Here is a 20,870-nt window from a genome sequence, read left to right as displayed (position 1 = left end):
GGTAGACATATGTGGGACATGGCTAACAACAGGGACTGTATTAAAATTAGAAAAATGAGTGAGACAGAAAAGAGGGTGAAGGCAGAATAAAGACATTAATACTGTTGGAGTTGCATGTGCCAAAGACTTATTAGCTGACCTTGTTCAAAGACTGTTTTCCAATAGTGTTCATGTTAGACAGTTTGAATTAGTGCTCCTGCTTCTGGTGACATTAAAATCGGACCTATTATTATTATTTATTCTTTGTCAGTACTGCTTTTGGCATTACTACAAGTATAATCTATTAATAAGCACTGGGGGAATGAATCCCTTCCACAGTGCTTAATAATCACCATCTTGTGTTCTTTTGTTTGCAACACATGGACAAGACGTTGAACGGGGTACTTCCTAGAAAGTGTCCCTTATTTATTTATTTTTTTTGCATTCTTCAAATGTAATGGAAATGAGATGGAAATAAAGCACCGCTGGCTAAAACCGTCTTCAACAATAGTTTGTTTTCGAGGCTGAAAGACATCATCCTGACAACAGCTGGGCATGCTCTTTTGGTCTCTTATTTTTTTGCAGCGCCAACACAACACAAGCATCCATCAAAAATTTAAACATTCATTGTTCTTGCATTCAAGTTTTTATTTGCTGCTGTTGGGCTCAAAAACAATTGAAACATGTCAGAAATAAATTTTCAGCTTCTAAGCTTTTGAGGGAAAAAGGCATTGGACGTGTTTGATTGACGGCTGAGTCAGAGGAGGCACAAAACTGAATGTGAACAAATTTTCAAAGACATGCCAAGCAGCCAAGCGTCAGCTCCGAAGTGTGAAAATGCACAAGACACTGTGGACAATGTGTGTCTTTTACTGTGTATTTTGCTGTGGGTTGTTTTTTGTTGTTTTTTAAATGTTTCTAGTTTTAGGATGACCACACGAGCACAGTGTAGTTCAATTTTATTTTTAAATCTTCATATTGTAAGGTAGGGACTCTAAAATAGCAGAGAGAAAACCCCAACAATCAGACAAGCCCCAATGATCAAGCGCTTTGTGACAGTAGGAAAGAAAAACTTCCTTTCAACAGGAAGAAACATCCAGCCGAACCAGGCTCAGGGAGGGCCGGCCATCTGCCGCGACTGGTTGGGCGTGAAGAGAGGGAAACAAGACAAAAGACACACTGTGAGGATGATCGTTACTCCTCACCACGAGGCAACAGGAAAGAGGACCATACAGTTAGAAGTCCAACATATATGTGATGATGAAGGTTTAGGTAGAGGTTACAGGATAGCAAGAATATTCTAAATATGAATGATGAACCACATTTGTTGAATGAACGGGGAGAAAAAAAGGCCTGGTACATATATTGAGGAATACTGAGAGAATGGGAAGTAGGTTTGGTAAATCCAGACATCACTGCAGGGAAGGAAAGTGGGAAACTGGATGGGAAAGAAAGTCAGCAGGCATGTGGTAGATGGATGGAAAATGGCAGGGAGGAGTTAATGCGACTGACAGCTGACTCCCAGTCGGCATTGATGTGGGGAGGCTCTGACACATGTGGATTTACAAGCTGCTTCTCCCCACCTGCCGCTGAGGGGATTGTCAGCATGTTCATGCATTTCCCACACATCCACCCTTCGTGCTCTGCTGTCAGCCATTAGGAATCACCAGGGCAGCGACAAGGACATGATCCCTCACAGGCTCCCCACCTGCCAACACTGCCAACTGTGTTCGAGAAAGCGCAGAGCCAAGACAGAAGCACCACTGTTGGGAATTACATATGGGTCTCAGCAGTTGTGGGTAAGTGGTTTTCTCAAACAGTATGGCGCCCCTTGCTGGGTGCCTGAAAAGAACATGATGGTTTTTCCATATGGCAGCTTGGTGAGCTTAGTGACAGATGTCCATATTTGTGTTTCATAATACTTCACCAAAGACATAAATATGTCAACAACTAAATGATAAGGAATCCTAATACAATCATAAACCAAAACTAGCTCAAATACAAAGTCAACAATCTCTTAAATGGTTGACAACAGATTATGTGATGTTATTATGTTGTAGGTTAAAAGCACGATGACACATGCCTGCGAGAAGGTCATTTTTCACATGTGCAGGTATTCACTGTTACACCAAATGACAACACTCTGGGCCTAAATTCAACTACTTCCCTCGTCAATCTACCTAGCACACAAAGCAGCAACCAGGCAGCTCACGCTCGTGCTGGAGGGGATTTACATTCTTGCAGGAAAATCTACTCAAGAGGCTGGATTCTCCTATCCGGTCGTTAAGTGATGACGTGATGAATCCTACTTCCGGGCCTAAAGTAGTCTGCGTTTAATATGGCTTTTGTGTTGTTAACATGTTTAATGTTATGTATTTTCTTCTATTTAATCTCAAAAAGCTCCTAAAATAGTCAGTGATCACTGTTGACCTCCCTCGGCTTTTATTACCGCTAATCATTTATTTAAGATCAGTTTTTAAAACCTTAGGATGTAACTACAGCCCAGCCCATGCAGCAGTATATGAATGACTAACCTCGTATTGTGGATGGATTATCTCCGTTGTTCTCCTGGCTGAAGTTTGGTTCTTTTACAGCATCCTGCCATGCGATTACATTTGTTCCTGACCACCGAGAACACTCACGTTAACTTTTATCGAGTGGAAAAAGGTTAGCTTGTTTATATTATGCTAACATAGCTGTGTCGCTAGCAGTCACGTAGCACATCATTATATACCAGCTAGCCAAACTTCAGTAACCCTACAAACGTCACTGCTGTTTAGTTTTCTGTCTTCATTTATGTTGGAAGTGATAACAGAGCTGTGCGTTTTAATTTGTTTCCAAAACCCCGCAGTCAGGACATGCTATCCGGTTGTTCAGTCTGACGTCACTAGCCGTGTCTGGGTCTAAACTCCGCTGCAGGTCCATATAGCAAACGATCACTATGGCATTACTGAGAGTTGAAAAACTGTCTAAAGTCTTTCATCTTTAATAAAATGATCAGCGTTCTGCTCTACCAGGTGTAACAATTGAGTTTAACATCCAGGCATCCATGAAAACGGAATTTATGACATTTAACGGAGTTAGAAGTTAGCAGGGAGTTAGCTCGCTAGCTTCTATCTAAATACAATATAGCATGTCCTGACTGCGGGGTTTTGGAAACAAATTAAAACGTACAGCTCTGCTATCACTTCCAGCATAAATGTCATGGTCCTGGGCCGTGTTGGCCCAGTATTCTTAGTTCTCTTGTATTTTTGTATTCAGTTCCCTGTTTAGGTTCTGTTTCCTGAGTTGCCCTGTTATGTGGTTCCCTGTGTGCTTTCCCTTTGTGACTCTCACCCCCTGTGTGCCCCTCTATGTATTCATGAGCCCTTGTCCCCTTTCGTGTTTTATTCCATGTTTTCCCCAGCCTGTTATGTCTGTGTTCTCCCCGTGCTCTCTCCTCCTGTCTGAACCTCTGTACTTCCTGTTTTACTTTGACAGTCTCTCGTCAGTATGCGTCATGTTGTGTTCACTCCTGCCCTGTCTCGTTATGATTATCTGTGTCAGCTGTGTTCCCCGTGTGCTCCCACTTCCCTCGTTAACCCTCTGTGTATTTATGTCTGCGTCTCCCTCAGTTCTGTGTCGTAGTCTCCCTCATGCTGCGTGGATTTCCCTGTGTCTCTCTCCAAGTATTAGTTTATTGTGCCCAGTTTAAGTTTTGTATTTTCCTGTCATCTTGTCAGCAATAAAGCTGCCTTTTGAGTTCATCCCTTGAGTCCGTGAGTTTTGCGATTGGGTCCTCATCCTGCCTGCCACACAGCCGAACCATGACAATAAATGAAGACAGAAAACTAAACAGCAGTGACGTTTGTAGGGTTATTGAAGTTGGGCTAGCTGGTATATAATGATTTGCTACGTGACCGCTAGCGACACAGCTATGTTAGCATAATATAAACAAGCTAACTTTTTTTCCACTCGATAAAAGTTAACGTGAGTGTTCTCGGTGGTCAGGAACAAATGTAATCGCATGGCAGGATGCTGTAAAGGGACCAAACTTCAGCCAGGAGAACAACGGAGATAATCCATCCACAATACGAGGTTAGTCATTCATATACTGCTGCATGGGCTGGGCTGTAGTTACATCCTAAGGTTTTAAAAACTGAGGTTTAATTAAATGATTAGCGGTAATAAAAGCCGAGGGAGGTCAACAGTGGTCGCTGACTGTTTTAGGAGCTTTTTGAGATCAAATAGAAGAAAATACATAACATTAAACATGTTAACAACACAAAAGCCATATTAAACGCAGACTACTTTAGACCCGGAAGTAGGATTCGTCGCGTCATCACTGAACAACCGGATATTGTGTTTCGATAGAAGCTAGCGAGCTAACTCCCTGCTAACTTCTAACTCCGTTAAATGTCATAAATTCCGTTTTCATGGATGCCTGGATGTTAAACTTAATTGTTACACCTGGTAGAGCAAAACGCTGATCATTTTATTAAAGATGAAAGACTTTAGACAGTTTTTCAACTCTCAGTAATGCCATAGTGATCGTTTGATATATGGACCTGCAGCAGAGTTTAGACCCAGACACGGCTAGTGACGTCAGACTGAACAACATTTACAGTCGTTATCAGATAGCAACTTGGGGTGAAGGATCCAACTACCACCCTTCCGATTAGTGGGTGACCTGCTCTACCTCTTGAAATGACAGTTTCAAGACAACATGTTGTAAACTATTGTGGGTTGCAGCTTTACAACCCACTCTCATTAGCTTGTGTGCATATCTGATATCTGCTTTCTTTGGAGTTTTAGCTGCTCCTCTGCCTGCCCTTGGTTTTTCCATGTGTGCATATGGAAAGGCAAGTGGGTCCCAAACGAGCAAGTGAAAAAAACAGGCAAGAGAGGCAAAAGATGCCAAGAGGTCCAGCAATAATTACCTCCTATATTTTTCTATAAGCAACACTTCGCAAAGTAGACACATTTATAAATATTTTATTAAAATTTCTTGTTAAAGACAAACTGAACGCACACAAAAAAAATTATACTATTCATATTTATTTGAAAACAACAATCCATTTCTTCCACTTCTACTGCGATTCCTTGTTGCAACTGGGGTCATACATGATATTTGTATTAATTCCACAGAACACCATCACAAAAGTTACCCTTTTATATGTATATTTACCTCTTTTTTTTGTCCTTTTTTATGTATTGTTGTCATTTCTATACAATGACTTGTGCTTTGATATCTTCGAAAGAGAGAAAGAGTTTTTAAAGACATCATTGTCATCAGGATAAGTGTACATAACAGAGGATCGAAATAGAAAAAACATTGTAAGAAGAGGATATACTGGTCGAATACACACTGGTACAGAATACAGAGATACACACTCACATTGCAGCCTGCCCGACTCGGCCCGAAACTGTCAACAAGAGTAAAGAGTTGTTGTCCCAACCGCTCCCTCCTTCTCCTGATTTTAGGATTTTTAAGTATGCTGTTGTTGCCTTGCAACAAATACAATCCCTGCTGGTGAGCAGAGTTTTGGCTAAATATTGCTTAGCTACAAAAGGGATATCCAGGAGATGAAGAGGGACCACAAGCGGGCCAAAAAAGCAGTGCAGAAAGCCTTAAAATCACAACTGTTGTATGTATTCTTAATATTCTCAGACAGTTTAGGGTTAAGAGCGCAGAGCAGTTCTCCCCCTAACCACTTCTTTCAAAGTTCGCTGCAAAAGAAAAGGAAAGAAAAACCGATGAATCCCGGGACGTCCACAGAAGAAATATAAGGTGCATTTGTCAGAAAGTTTGATGCATGTGTTTGCATGTGTGTCCCCCTCGAAATAAATCCATTCAGTAAGAATTTCAGTGGGTTGATTGCCATTGCCCAAAAAATGTGCATCCATAACAAAAAATGTGTGTATGTGTGAGTTTAGGGGGAGATGACTGGGTATTTACATGGACTGGAATGTTTTTCCCGTTTACATATCTGGCATTCATTCAAGAATGTGGAGCTACCTTTGCCTCTGCCTGATGTTAATCTTGGTTGCAGATGGATGCATCGGTTGGGCGGGAGGAGTGCGGTGGTGTTTGGAGAGAGGCGGGGCAGAGTTAAAACCAACATTTAAGCACAAAAAAAGAAGAAGAAAAAAAAAGCCAAGGTGCAAGAAGGCATTCACTTAATGCTGAGCGCAAATCTGTGCCTTCTAAAAATCAAAAGAAAAACAAGACATAATACCACAAAAGTTAAGATAAAAAAGAGGAAACATCACAAGCAGGGGGCAGGCAAAGAGCAGCAGAGAAAATGTACAAGCAAACTACCATAACCTTAATGTGAATGTCATTCTACATGTTAAGTGCAGATAGATAGATAGATAGATAGATGATAGATAGATAGATAGACAGACAGGTTGATAGATTCTATATACTATATGTATTAATATGCTGGGTAAATATTCTGGTAAATCTTCTATGTGTATATACCTCCAAGTAGAGGGGGCTCACTTAGACGTATATAAATAGGTCTAACATAAAAAGCCATATTACAGTGTGCATATCCTCGCCCTAATGTAAGCGATAGCAAAAAACCCATGCTTTACATAGAAAAAGGCATCCACGACATTTAAGAAAAAATGTACAATTTATGAAACATGGTAACAATAATAATAAATAGTATTATAGGATTGCTGCTGTACACAAAAAAGCAATTTTTTTAAATTTCACTCATATAAAAATATGTTTTAGTGCAACCGTACGTAATAGTCATATCCATAACTTCACATCGTTTGTCGAGACTTTTAAGTTTAAGGTGTTCAAAAAAAAGAGAGAGAGAGAAAGAAAAAACAGGGATGAAAGGGGGAGGAGGATGAGGGAGGGGGCTGCATTTATTACAAAGCTGATACGTGATAGTATTGTACTTTATTTACATTTACTTTCCTGCTTTGTTTGCTTATAAGAACATAAGCAAAACAAAAAGAGAGAGAGATAGAGAGATTAAAGAAAAGGCACACACGTAGCTGTCCGATGGTTTTTTGTTTTTCTTCGTCGTACCGTTTAACTAGAGTCCTTTGTTTTGTTTTTAGCAGATTTTGGTCGGGCTCACGTTGGTGGGAGTTACCGTACATGTGTATGCTCTTTAAAGTCTTTAAATAAGAAAGTCTCTGAGAGCAGGCCCCGTTTAAAACAGGCATGCTGTACACGAACATTAAGAGGTCCGTTTGAGTCTTTCATTTTTCTTTGTATGCATTGTTTTTATGTGTGTAAGAGAGAGAAAATGGGAGAAGAAATTGTGTGTAAAGTGTGCAAAAGTCAGTTTTTCTCTCTCCTGTTGCACTTCATCCCTTCCTATTATCCGAAAACAAACAAACAAAAAAAGGAGACATCCATCGTTTCTCCTCCTCCCCTTGGTCCTCCTCTGCAGCACTACGACACGTCTTTGCTTCTCTTTGTGCTTTCTGCCTCTCTGTCTCTCTCCAGCTTGAGAAGTTTGGATGCCATTGGAGGCTGCAGGCTGTCAGATCCGGGGCTTGGAGGGTAAGGGGATGAGGAGGAAGAGGGCGAGTGAGGAGAGGCTGGGACTGATGAGTGGGGAGGCCTGAGTTCCAGGCTGCTAAAGTGCTGAATACCAGGACCTTGAGGAGGAGATGGTGATGGGTGGGGAGATGGCGAATGGTGTTGATGGGAGTCTGGGGACAAAGCTGAAGGAGAGGAAGAGGAGGAAGGCGCTCTGCTTCCGTCTTTCCCGTCATCCACTCTGCCTCCACCTCCTCCTCTCTCAGCAAACTCCTTGGAGTCAATGTAGAGGGAGGCGATGGCCTTAGTGCACGTCTGGATTCCCTCTTCCTGCTCCTGCTCCTGCCTCACGCCTCCTTCTCCTTCCTTCTCCTGTGAGGAGCGGAGAGGTGATACTGAATCCCTCACTGTTTCTCCCACTACTGCTCCATGCCCGCCCCTCTCTGAAAAGGAGGTGAAATGTGCCTCGCTGGTGATGGAGTCCTCCGATATGCTCTTCTGCAATGACATCCGAGCAGCTTGCAAAGCCCCCTGCTGGGCCAGAGGGGTGTTAACGGACGCAGGAACAGAGTGTACAATCTGGATTCCACCAATGGGGATCATTGGGTAAGGCGAGCGCACCTGAAAGAGAAACGTTTAATTCACTCACGTGTTAAATGTCTGATCCCATTTATACTGAACTAAATACTCCACTGGAGCACTTATGCCACTGAAAACAGTCCTTGTTTACTCTGAAGTGAGTAACATTTATGCTCTTTTGCAGTTTTGGAGAAAAAAATCTTTAAAAGAAGAAGAAAAGTTGTTTGTAAATGACAAAAACCTGTTTTCTTAGATAAGATCGATTGTTATCATCTTCTTTAACCTTTACTTATCACATAACAAAACTCTACTTAATTAGCAGAAGTAGCATTATTACATACACACTTTTTGAATAAAATGGCTTTATAATTATGGGAATAATCATTTAACAATAGAGCACTTTTACAACATATGCTTTTTTTTCTCAAATTAAGTCAAGTAATAAATGAAATATATAAAATATTACTTAACTAAGGACATGCAAAACATGAAAATGTCTTAAACTTTCATTCTTTCAAATCTCCAGCAGGGGGCGATTATTCTGGTTGCAAACAAGAAAAAATTACCATACATCTCACCGCAGGAAATACTTTCCTGGTGAGTTTATAGCCTCAGTAGCTAGTTTCATGTCTTTAATAGAACATGATGTTCATTTTGTAAGCGATCAAATGAACAATAAAGCATAGTACGATTAATGCGTGGCTACTTTGCTATCCACCTCTTGCTCGTGACAGCTGGCTTTGGAAAACCAAAAAATGCTAAAGGTTCAAGCTGAAGCTTTAAAACAGGACGGTGACATCATGGTGGTTAGGTCCATCTTTTACATACAGTTTTTGTGAAACAATCAAAATCTGTATTATAAGAAAAAAAATAGAAAAGATACCTGTAGTTGAGAATGTAGGGGAAGGTGACTGAAGAGGACTTGGTGGGGTGGACTAGACTGGTTACCACGGCTACCCTGATCCACTGATGACGGTGAACCTGGATGCTCCTGGAAGAGAAGATGAAGATGAAAACATGCTGCTGGATATAATCACAAACTGCTGAGTTTACTTGAAAATTTCTTCTACATTTTGACAGGCAGCAAATGCCCTCAACATAAACACACATGATTATTGGACAATTCTTCTTACAATAAACACACACAGGAGGTTTTTCAATGTAAATCCAAATCTTATGTAACAAAATAAACAAATGAACCCTGATGAAATGCGCGACGGTGCTGGACAACAGGTGTTGGTACGAGAACAAAGAAATCCAAAGAATGAAGGCTCGCTCAGATTTCTTGTGTATGAAAAATGGTTGTTAAAGCATTAATAACTGAGCAGTCAGTTATCCAAGCAGAGTCGCTCTCTGCTTCACGCTTTGTTTAAGTGGGACCAGCAGCAGGAGCTGGAGTTTGAAGTAGAGCTCTTAAGAAGAAAAACAGCCGCGCTATTAACCACACCAGCCAGCCAAGATCCCATTACCACCAAAACCCAGCAGCCCTATCTTCAATCATCCGTCTCTCCAACCCTCTCAGTCTATCTGACTCGCTCTTTATTCCCTCATCCTCTCTGAATGTTTCTTCTGTCTGCCAGACGGCTTCGTCTCTGTCAGGTTCTCTCTTTCTTGGCTCCCTCTTTCTGTCCTTTTCTTCTATATTCCTAAGTTGCGCTTCGGGTTTTTCACATCGAAACCACAGTCCGCATACTCAAAAGCTCTACCTCAACGGTAGACTTTAGAGAGGCAAATGTTTTTAACAAAACCACAAGCATGCATTTACTGAAAGTGAGGAGAAGTCCATTTCTGTGAACAAAACTGATCAAAATTTTCCTCCCAGACTAATAATTTTCATAAGCAAACTTACAGAGAAATCTGAGCCAAAGAACCTGTGAAACAAGCTAACCTTCTAGTTATGAACATTTATTGTTAAAAAGAGAGAGAAGATATCTTCTGACATGAGCAGCAACAAGAACAGTAGAGAACTACTGTTGACAACTGAGAGGAAAAGGAGGTGGATTTGGGTTGCAAATTGGCTTGCAGCAACATTTCAGAATTTCACATCTCACATCAATGTTCATAACCTAGAGGTAATTTTTCATCAACACTTACAGTATTACTCTCGAGATCTCGTTAAATAAAGGATCCAGAATTTCAAAATATGTGCTAGAGATGCTCGTTCATGAATTCATCTGATATAATTGTTAACCCTGCTTCCAAAATATGCATTAGGTTCAAGCTCACAGTCTATCTATCAGACTGCTTATGTCCCTTTCCTGGCCAATTTCCCTCATGTGTCCATGTTATTCTTTAAAGTTAAACCATTGTCTGTCCCATGCACCAATCAGCGTCAGTGTGGAACTAAAATATTTAAACATTGAAGCATAATCATGAACAAAATCTTACCGTCTCCATTTCTGTGCTGGCTGTGTGACGTCCCAGAGCGCTGAACTCTCCCTGACCCAGCGCACCAGTCTGATGACTCAGCCTCAGGCCCCGCGCCCCGCTCTGCTGGCTGGTGGTCACAAATACGGACAAATATCACATTATACCTTAATCAAGTGTAAAATGTGCATCTGTTTATCTGTTAATGATACTGAGTAGTTTTAAGTTGAACTGAGGTTTGCTGTTAAGCTATTTAAGTGAATCAGTTAGGGGTACTGGATTAAATGGAAAAGGTTCTTCTTCGGACCTGGAACTTGCTAAAACCATTAACCATTAAGTAACAAAGTGGCTGAAATCATTCAGAATTTGAGCTTACCTTTGGTGGTGAAGGTGTTGGTGAAGTCCTCTGCGAGGAGACACAGGCCGGATCATCCCCCTGTGGCGGCCTCGTGGTGAAAGGTCTCGCTTGTAATCTCTTCCCGATGGTGACGTGGGCCGAGACAAGGGAGAAAGCAGTGACAGGTGTCCCCTTCTTGGTGAAAGGTCTCGCCTGTATCCCCCTGCTGCTCCCAGGTCTCTCTTAGGGGAGATGTGACGCAGAGGAGAAATGTCCCGCCGGGGTGACAGGTGTCCTGCGCGGGGTGAGAGGTCACGACGTGGGGAGAGGTAACGGCGGGCTGAGGGTGAGGAGGATGGGGAAATGGGGGATGGGCAGCCAGAGTTGTCCAAACCGGGTGAGGAAAGTCGTGATGAGGGGGAGGAGAGATCTGGGGAGGGGACGGGAAGGTCTTCATCCATGGAGGAGGAGGAGGAGGGTGGAACCAGCAACCTGCTACCCTGCGACCGCTGCTGGCCTCTCTGGTACTCTGACTGACTGTGCTCCCGCCTGGCCAGGTCGGTAGGCGGAGCCTGCGGTGTGATCTGGATACTCGGCACGGTGGTGAAATAGCCAAACAGAGGCGGCCTGCTGGTGTTTCCCAGGAGGTCGGACGCTGAATGGTAAGAGAAGTGAGGAACAGGTTGGGAGGCGGCCACAGCTGTGACAGAAAGGGAGGGCAGGCCATAAGGCTGCGGGCTGGTCGAGCGAGAGCGAGTCTTTGGGGTGGAGTCACCATCATAGTCTTCTTCGTCGTCGTCTTCATCATCCACCTCATCACCATCTTCTTCACCACCCTCTGAGTCATCAGCATCTGAAAACTGGTGATCTGCCATCTCGCCTCTGGAATTCTTCTCTGAAGACCTCTGGCCTTCATCTCCGACATCTTGAAGAAGAGGAGAAAGCAGCAAGAGAGAGAAGGAAAAAGAGGAAGTGGAAGAAGATGTGAAAAAATATTATAAGCAGGAGATGAAGAGTGAAAAACAGGTATGAAAAAGAGATAAGGAAAAATAATTGAAGGTGAAGTAGTAAGGCAAGAAGAAGAAGAATGGAAGGAAAGATAAGAGACAGAATACAGACACAGGGATAAGGACGAAAGGACAGGAAGAGGAAGAAAAAAGGGGAAAATGGACGAGAAACAACAACGATAATGTATAAAGGAGATGAGGGAGAAAAAGCAGAAACAAAAAGAGTGGGAAGAAACATACAGAGGAGGCAGAGGAAGAAGAAAAGAAAGCAGAAGGAGTAGAAAGAAGGAAGGAGAGAAACAGGAAGAAGACAAAGAAAGGATAAAGTAAAAGGAACAGGAGGGGGAAACAATAAGGTAGAAGGAGACGAAAAGGACAATGAAGAACAGAAGAATGAGTGGAGAGAGAAATGGTTTGTATTAATAGGTGACAGAGTTTAGGTGTAAAACAAAACACCAAATAAAATCTCATTCCCACCAGCTCAAAACAATAAAACACAATAAAAAGAAAGTTATTTAAACCCTCAACACTTTGGTTTTTCCCACAGGATGGACTACAGCCAAATGTTGGCAGGGTCTTATTGTATAGTAGCAGCAAAGTTACTGCTGGCAGGTAACCAACGCTTTAAAATGCAGCCAGACGATTGGCTGAAAAACGTTAATTCTGGGAATTAAAAAGTTTGTTTGCTTTTTGTGACTTTCAAAAGAGTCCAAGTTGAAACAGAGGCATGTTTTTGTTGTTCAGAGCTTCTTATCTGTCCAGAGAGAGATCGAAAAATATGAAATTGATCTAAAAAAAAAAAAGAAAAAGTAAGAAATTCCATCAGCATTTTATTTTCCCCCCATATACAGCACAAGGAAGAAGTAGTTAATAAATCGTATTTAAGCAACTATTTCAGCGGAAATCAGTTGCACTAACATTGGACTACTTTTCCAGTTAGTCTTATATACAACAGTTTCTCACAAACCACCAGTGTTTATGTCTCAGTGACTCACTCACTGGATTTCTGTAGCGCTCCCTTTCCCCAAAAACCCCCTGTGTATATGTGGGATCATATCCCAATTAAATGGCATGCCAAAACATAGTTACATTTAATTTGGTGGTCTACATGGTGGGGCGTTACCACCAGCTACCAGTCCCATTCTGGTTAAATATGATGGTAAGGGCTAAGTTCATCTGCTTTTACAAAAATTATGCAAAGAAAAGAGGTATAGAGAATCAGTGGATCCATTACAAGAGCAAACTAGATACCAAGATGCTGTCCATTCAGATGTTTAAAGAACAAAGTGTAGCAAAGATCAGCTGAAAGTAATAACTGCGAATGGTGAAAACTCCATAGATTATAAAAATAATCCCACTAATTTCCAGCTTCATTATCAAGTCATCAGGAGATTAACGGGAAATCGAGACCACAGCCCCGAGAGACAGCTGATGAATATTTCATGGAAAATCATATTCATTCGTCAATATCAGCCCACGACAAGTTCGCCAGTAATAATTTTCAGATTATTTCCACATCAGCAGATTAATAGCACGGCGTATTCCTTGGCGTATCCTCATGAACCTCGTCACCGAGGTTGACTGGCTAATATTTGTTTCTTTTTCTAAGCTGTAGCTTTAAATTGTTCCTGGAGTATTTCAAGGCCATAAGAGGTGTTTTTAAAATATTTTTTTTAGTCAGCTTGTGTGTCAGGTGTGGTTGTTTGACATGGATGCTGGCTGTCAGGATAAGCTCTGCTTTCCATTACACTAATTGTCTCTGCACAGCTACACCGAGCCAAGAGCTCTGCAGGCTGCACTCAATAAGACAGCAGGATGTAGTCCAGCTCAAGAAGTGTGTGTGTGTGTATGTGTGTGTGTGTGTTTGTGTGTGTATGTGTAAATGCATGAGTGTGTTTGTCTCCTACCTCCTTCGTCTGCCTCAGTGTCCTCAACGGAAGACATGGAGACTCCCAACTCCAGACACTTTTTCATATGAGCCTTAGACTTCATGTGCTTCGTCAGGTTTCCTGCAAAATGCGCACACACAAGCACAAACACCATTTAATGACCCTTCGACTAGTCTTACTGGAAACCACAGCTTGTTGGGCTGCATCAACACAAGACTGTAAAAGAAAGGATGAAATGGAAATAGAAGCGGATGAAAGAGTGAGACCGCAAGATTGCAATTTATAAATAATATATAATTTATAACAAATTTAATTTAATAACAAAATTACTCAACCTGTCTGGACTCTGCTTCAGTTGGCAGAATGTATAGAATCCAAAGATACGCATACTTTACATATGAATTTGAAAATCTATCCCGTGGATAATGGCTTTTTATTAAAGATCACATATCGGGTAGTCAGCATCTTTAACCTCTGATATGATGGAGGTTCCTGCTGACCACAGCTACAGAAAAACAGCCTTTCTGCATGTTTTATTCATTCATTTAACCGCTTAGTGCTGCCCCTTAAGAGTTTTCCTACTAAAAGTCTGCCGTAAAAAGCTGCTAACACCTGGAAAAATGTTTACAAGGTTTACTGTGATGGTCAAGGAGAAAGTTTAGAAGATATTTATGGAGGTCTACAATATCCAGTGGTTACTGCAGTTATAAAATAAATCAAACCCCGGCCTTAATAAGTCACTGCATTACTTGCATACAGAGATAAACATAGTTCAGTCAGTAGCGCTGTAGTCAAAATAAGATTCATTTCCTCTCCACTAACTTATATTCGACACTATAAATGCAAAAGAAGCAAAACCCGATCAGAGCAGACATCAGCGACAACAGATACGAAAAAGCACCTAGGGCGGAGGCGGGTTGCAAGGACGGTTGCAGTTGCACAGTGACTGTAGCCAGGCTTGCTCATAGCATGCTGCAAAACACAATATAAAAGAAGCCCTACCTTTCGTCTTGAATGCAAAGTTGCAGAACTTGCAGACGTAGGGTCGGATGTCGGTGTGCGTTCGGATGTGTTTCTTCAGCATGCTGGGCTTCTTGCAGCGGATGCCACACTCTTCGCAGATGTATTTCCCTCGTCCACGACCACGGACGTAGACGTAGTCCTCATTGGATTTATAGCTGGAGGAAAGAAACAGTGCAGCGATTAGGTTTTTTACATTTTTGCAAAACAGGCACTTTGTTAACACAATAGCAGAAACAATTGTTAACAATGAAGCCATGAAAGTGAGTTTTACTTGTAATATCATAATTTTGTCCTGCCACAGTTGTTATTTATGCTTATGTATACAGTATAAAGATAAATAATGTACTGCTATAATATAACTGCCAGACAGCCCTCTACGGTTGGCTGTGATTCAGTTCACTTCATCACAATTTATTTTTCCCAGCGGGACAATTAAAGGCTGGTGAAACAGTAAACAGATACACACATACAGCACAATGCTAACACACACACAGAGGAAGACACCAATCCAGTTTTATATTAAAAAATATATGAAACATGTATTCCAATCTTCATTGGACACTCTATTCATGGTTATTGAAGATCTTTGTCCTTCACCACAAAGAGGTCAGAGGTCAAAGTCAGAGACACAGATGCTTGCTGACACAGAGGTTCTGGTTAAATAAGACTGAAATGAGGTTTCCTCTGCTCAGATGCATCATAGGGATCAGAGGCTGCAGTAACCATTCATTCATGTTTAAATCCCATCACCCCTGCTGGGATGGTTCATATAGTGCTATATTTTACACCTTGTCATATGTCACTCCGCGGAATTTTTAATTTCCATTTGCAGTCATTTCCAATTGCTTGCCTCAAAGCTGAGGTTAGTCCCATTCATTATCCAACCACTGCATGCCACCAATAACCCCTGGTGACACGATGGACACCAGAAGGACAATACACCCACACCCCTCAAAAAAATGCTCAGGAATGACTCAAGGCACTGATTTGGCCTGTACACTACCACAATCCCACAAGCTGAGCATTCGCTCGAATGATTCCAGTGAAAAACACAATCCACAGAGGTCCCAGTGACGTCTAACAGATCTGATGGGTCAGAGGTGTTCTGGCAGCTTAGGGGCACCAACATATTGTCAGGCATTATCAGTTTTACTCTGAGGAATACACCTGTACACATGTTCATCTGTCTTTTGCACAATCCCAAATCACACATTTGGCATAAACAAAGTCTTTTATTTTGAAAATAAATATCATTGCCACGCCTGTCTCTGCTCATCAGCTCTGCACATCTTGACGCAGCTTCTGTCAAAAATGGAGAGCGGAGAACCGCTTCTGGGATGCTTTCGAAGCACGCTGTGAAGCAGCTGGTGGCGTATTCCACGGGGGTTATTGCCACAGCTGATCATCGTGTGTTTGTAGTAAGCTGCAACAGATTACTTTGTGTCTCACGATGATTACCATGATTAATGTAAGCAGAAAACAAGCCTGCTGTCTTTTATTATCCCTGTGAATTCTGTTGACCTGGTCGTAACCTCCATACAGATGCAACCTTTCTTTGTTTTAAGCTAAAACGGGAACCACTGGAGCGTTCCACTTCTGGCTTTGTTGTTCATCATCTTTTCTAAAAAAAAGATAACCACATTCCTTCAGCCAGTCCCACTTATTCTTTTACAAGATTTCTTTTTTTTAAGAATCGCTGTCAGTCGTGATTTTCTATCCCACATGAGTGAAAGAGTGGACACTTGGCAGTGGGATCAGTGCATGTCTGCCTGAGTCTGTCAGTCATGGAGGGAAGTTACCACCAACCACCAGTCAAATTCTGGTAAATTCTGTCTGTTTTTGCTCTGCCGCAGAAGCATCGCATTTAGTTCAGTTTTTTTGTACTAAAGAAAAAAACGAATAAATCCTTGTGGAGGAGTAGCAAAAGCTGCTGGAGGATTGTATAGTTTCCTGTTGTGTCTGCAGTGGCTGGAGAAGTGGATAATGTGTAGTTCAGGGCCTCATGTGTTAAAGGAGGTCAAATATCAGGTACATCAAACAATCCATCTGCAGCAGCGAGGGGAAATTTGTCTTTCAACTGCACCGCGGACTGGGAAATACCTCTGAGTGCTCGTCTGAGCCGAGACGTTTGCACAGCTGTGTCCAGTTACCAAAAATGAATTATGATGATTATTTCGTTTTATTCTATTTTATTCAGGGCACACGGTAAGATCATAAAAGCAGATTCACTTTCAAAACTTCTGAAACGTTCGACTGACGGCGAAACGTAAAGCCAGTAAAAGATCTGGTTCTTCGGCCAAAATTTGCACTTAATGGATTTCTGTCATAGAGAAAGATTTCAGGTTTCTTTCTTTTTTTTAAGGTATAGTCTGTTTGTGTGCCTGTTTGTGTGAGTGTATGTGTGCATATGTTTGTCTTTCCTGTGCACTCTGTTTGTGTGCTTTCATCCACTTATTCCTCTTAAGTGTCCTTTGGGGACACCAGAGAATTACTTCACTGTCTGCTGCATTTAATAACTCCCCTCCCTGTATATATGTGTGTGTGTGTGTGTGTGTGTGTGTGTGTGTGTGTGTGTGTGTGTGTGTGTGTGTGTGTGTGTGTGTGTGTGTGAAAGCGAGAGAGAGAAGGGGTATATTTGAATGTTGTGTGTGTCTGCACCGTCTGTTCCATTCGGTAACCTTGGTCTTACTGGCTCTACTGTAGGCTATAAAACATTATGACACTGTGGGAATGTCTCTCTCTACAGGGGTTAGCTTTAACTCCCTCGTACAGGCTTTATTTGACCATTGAATGTACACTTGAAAAAAAATCCCATAGTTTTCTATGTGGAAAATAAGCCAGATGTGAGTTTAATGACAACACAATAATAAACAAAACATTTTCTCTGCTTCGTCGCTAGATTTGAGTAACTTTCAGGAATATAAATAGAACATATAAACTTTGACTGCTCAGCAAAAGATGCCAGCCTTCTCAAATAGACGCAGACATGCAAGCCAATTTATGATATAAAGCCAGAGTAGATTAAAGATTTCATGTTTCTTTGCATACTTTGTGCTATAGATACATTTTCTTTAACCAAAAAAGTTTCATGTGGCCATATTAACCTATTTAGGAGCCTCAAGGTGCTGTGGGCCCCTTTTCATCCTCTGTAAATAGATTCTACCTCCATACCAGGTTCCTGTAAATAGTGAGAATATATCTGCTGTACTGAAACATTCTTAATATGTCTCTTTACTCAGCTTTATCGTGAATCTATCTGAAAATATTCCGCCAACATGAGAACAATATAAAATAAAACAATTAAAAACTTTATGCACCCGACAAGATGGAGTCCTCTCACAGTATCAGATGCTGGCGGTGTCTCACATACATGCACACACGCAAGCTAAGAATCCTTAATTGTTGGTGCAGCCATGGTGGTACTGGATGCTAAATGTCCATTTTTTATTCTTTTCCCCTTGGACGCCTGCTCAGGTTAACTCGTTCTTCCTTTCTGAACTGAGCGTTTACTCTTGTATTTCACGTCTGCTTCCTGCACCAAATGACAAGGTGTGCATCAGAAGTTAGTGAGGGTTAGCTTACCAGGGCTACCCTTGGAAAACCCCAGAGCCTATTATAATTCTTGTCAAATCGCGTGTTTATTGATATGTAGTGAGGTGTCAAAACATGTCATTAAGAGCACAGGGAGGGTCATCAGATGTCTTTCTGGGGGAAACAGCCCAAAGTTCTTACTAGAATAAAAGGAGCGTGACAGTCTTGAGCCAGAACACACACTCCCTTAAATGCGGTTCATCACGGCACAATTGCCAACGAGTATGTGTATCTTTGAGCCGCCACTTTGACTGAACAACAGTATCTGACACTCTGAGACTAAGAAGGAGACATATTTTATTCAATTTTTTAAAACACATTAGTTTGACATGGTTAGATTACCCCAGGCATAAACTTTAGTTAGTTTAGCTGGTGATAAATTTTGCACCTGCAACATCTGTTGTGCTGAAACAATACCTCATACGCTCATTTTTTGGGGAACTGATACATTTATTTGGGAAAATACTGAACACAAGGATGAAAAAGCTAAAGTACGGTTTTAACAACAGTTAAATATTTATGTTAAAAGGAGGGGCAACGTTTGCTGTAACAGTGTGATTAAGCAGTTCATCTGCTTTGAGTCAAAACCAGAAGATAATTCTTAATGTTATGACTTCTGCCAAAGATTTTCTGCTTCTTTCTTTTTTGGCTTCTGCTTTTATTCATCAGCTGACTCGTGTTCACAAAGATGGATGCAAAGTCGCTTAAAAGAGCTTTCTTATCTCATGCAGAAAAAAAAAAACTTTCTAAAGCTCTGGTCAATCTGAACTTTCATTTCCAACGTGTCCTGCGTTTTGTCATCGCTGTATGGTGGAAATCTTTTCAGTTGTGTGGGAGTAAACGAACTTTATGCAGTTCTAAAATGCTGGAAATGTTCTCTAAAAACAGAAATTGGCAAAAAAAAATGCACCGCTTTCAAAAAGGTGCTGCACATTGCAGTAATTTATTAGAACTGCAATCGCACATGAAGTCACAGACAAACAATAAACTTTGAAAAAAAATCTATAAATAATTTGGAATAAAGGCAAAAAACTCGTAAAAATTTTAAAACTAAAATAAAACATTGCGCCGAATACATGAAGTAATCTAATAGGATTTTTAAAAAAGCATTTCTCCTCTCAGCAACTAACAAAAGAAATAAATACTGAAGTTGTTGGTGTCAGAAAAACTGCGTGAAAAAGGCTTTAAAACACAACTAACGAGGGACAAATCCCACTTCACACCAGGCTATAAAACTCAGAGCAAGAATTATGAAAGTTGATGTCCAATTACAGCAATGCAGCCTGAGTCGTTAGCCCGTGATGGGTTTACCAGGCTCAGGCTCTTGGCCCGACTCTCGCAGGCACAAATTAAGCCCAAAGAATAGGCTGTAAAGGGATAAGTCTTCTTTTTTTAATACCTAAGAAGATTTTTCTGACTAATCATGATGAGGCAGATGTCTTTACAGTCCATACAGAGGTCACCAGTGCTCATTTTTATTGAATACTCAGCTGTTAGGATTAAGAAAAAGACAAAAGGCAGCTCAGTATTTTGAATCACGTACTTGTAACAAATCACTTTTCTGTATGCAAGTTTTATACCTTATTCCTGAGTTTCTAAGGGAAAAGCATTAATACAAATAATATCATAAAAGTGGTTATTAGTTAGTATATGCTTACATTTTAAGTAAAGCCTGACCTTTTCCTTTGACGATTTAATTTTGCATATCTTTAGGGTTTTATCTTTATCTGCTCTTTTCATTCACAGAAAAATAAACTGATTTTGACCATACAAGTTTTATCCCTGTAGTCTCTGAGGAAGTGCGAAACACACTACAGAATGATCTCTTTATGTGATCTATGATGCCACAGCAGAAACAGCATTTAAATGCTTTTAAAGGAGCAGCTGATCCCAACATCAAATATTTAAATGTTTGCTACCCTGTACATGATTTCTGTTCATGTTGAAGTGAGAAGGTTCACCAAGGAATTATTTTATTTCTGTACCTCTAGCAACTACCACCAGACAAACATATTGCTGTGATAATGAGAGGCTCCTCCTAGTGTGACAGGATGTAAACATTCGAGCATCTTCCTGAGCTGAGCTCTAAACGTTAGTTAGCCGCATGCTTTTATCTGTTAGAAAGAGGACACTTCCTACATGAAGATTTGTCCTTTTCTAGTCCACAATTTCTCCCAACAAGCTGATGCTGCGTGAATGACATCAACTGGCATGGCTTCAAGTACACAAAAGAAAGAGAGAGTAGTTTTCTGGAGGTTTGACAAGTCATGTTTAGAGGCTGTCCCTGTCCCTTTTAATTGTGTATTTTTATTAGACATACCCGCCTTCGAAGATCTTGATGCGTGTCGGTTCAGCAGCAGGCTGTTTGACTGAGACCTCCTTCTCCACCTGCTCCTCCTTTGAACGATCCCATGAAACCACTCCTTTCATCTTCCTCCCAAAATGACTGACATCTACTGGCATCAGCTCTGGCTTCAGCTAAAGAAAAAAAAAAAAGGTAACATAAAGGGCAGATTAAGATTCTTGCGGTTGTGTTTCTCTGTAGTTGTGTCCATGCGTGCATAATTCAATATTTCTCTTGGCAATCTTTTATCCTTCTGATGACT

At 41.1% G+C, this 20,870-nt stretch overlaps 1 protein-coding gene across 4 annotated transcripts in view; it reads right to left on the bottom strand.

The window, feature by feature from the left end:
• Positions 1-5,000: 5,000 nt before the first annotated feature.
• hivep2a (HIVEP zinc finger 2a) overlaps positions 5,001-20,870 on the bottom strand; it is a 121,290-nt gene continuing 105,420 nt past the window's right edge. For all 4 annotated transcript variants that reach the window (XM_085248249.1, XM_085248250.1, XM_085248252.1 and 1 more), the window contains 7 exons: positions 20,585-20,742; positions 14,653-14,828; positions 13,669-13,770; positions 10,794-11,679; positions 10,439-10,547; positions 8,934-9,041; positions 5,001-8,092 (listed from right to left, as the gene is read on the bottom strand). In XM_085248249.1, the coding sequence (XP_085104375.1) occupies positions 7,382-8,092; positions 8,934-9,041; positions 10,439-10,547; positions 10,794-11,679; positions 13,669-13,770; positions 14,653-14,828; positions 20,585-20,742 (2,250 nt within the window). In that variant the 3' untranslated portion in view covers positions 5,001-7,381. The remainder of the gene's footprint in view (positions 8,093-8,933; positions 9,042-10,438; positions 10,548-10,793; positions 11,680-13,668; positions 13,771-14,652; positions 14,829-20,584; positions 20,743-20,870) is intronic.

This window comes from Mchenga conophoros, linkage group LG15, assembly GCF_057382185.1.
Source record: "Mchenga conophoros isolate Kocher_MC1m ecotype Shallow Benthic linkage group LG15, M_conophoros_male_GT1.1, whole genome shotgun sequence".
In the NCBI taxonomy this organism is placed as follows: domain Eukaryota; kingdom Metazoa; phylum Chordata; class Actinopteri; order Cichliformes; family Cichlidae; genus Mchenga; species Mchenga conophoros.
The sequence above is the reverse complement of the archived record's forward strand: the minus strand, read 5'-3'. Positions and strand labels throughout refer to the sequence as shown.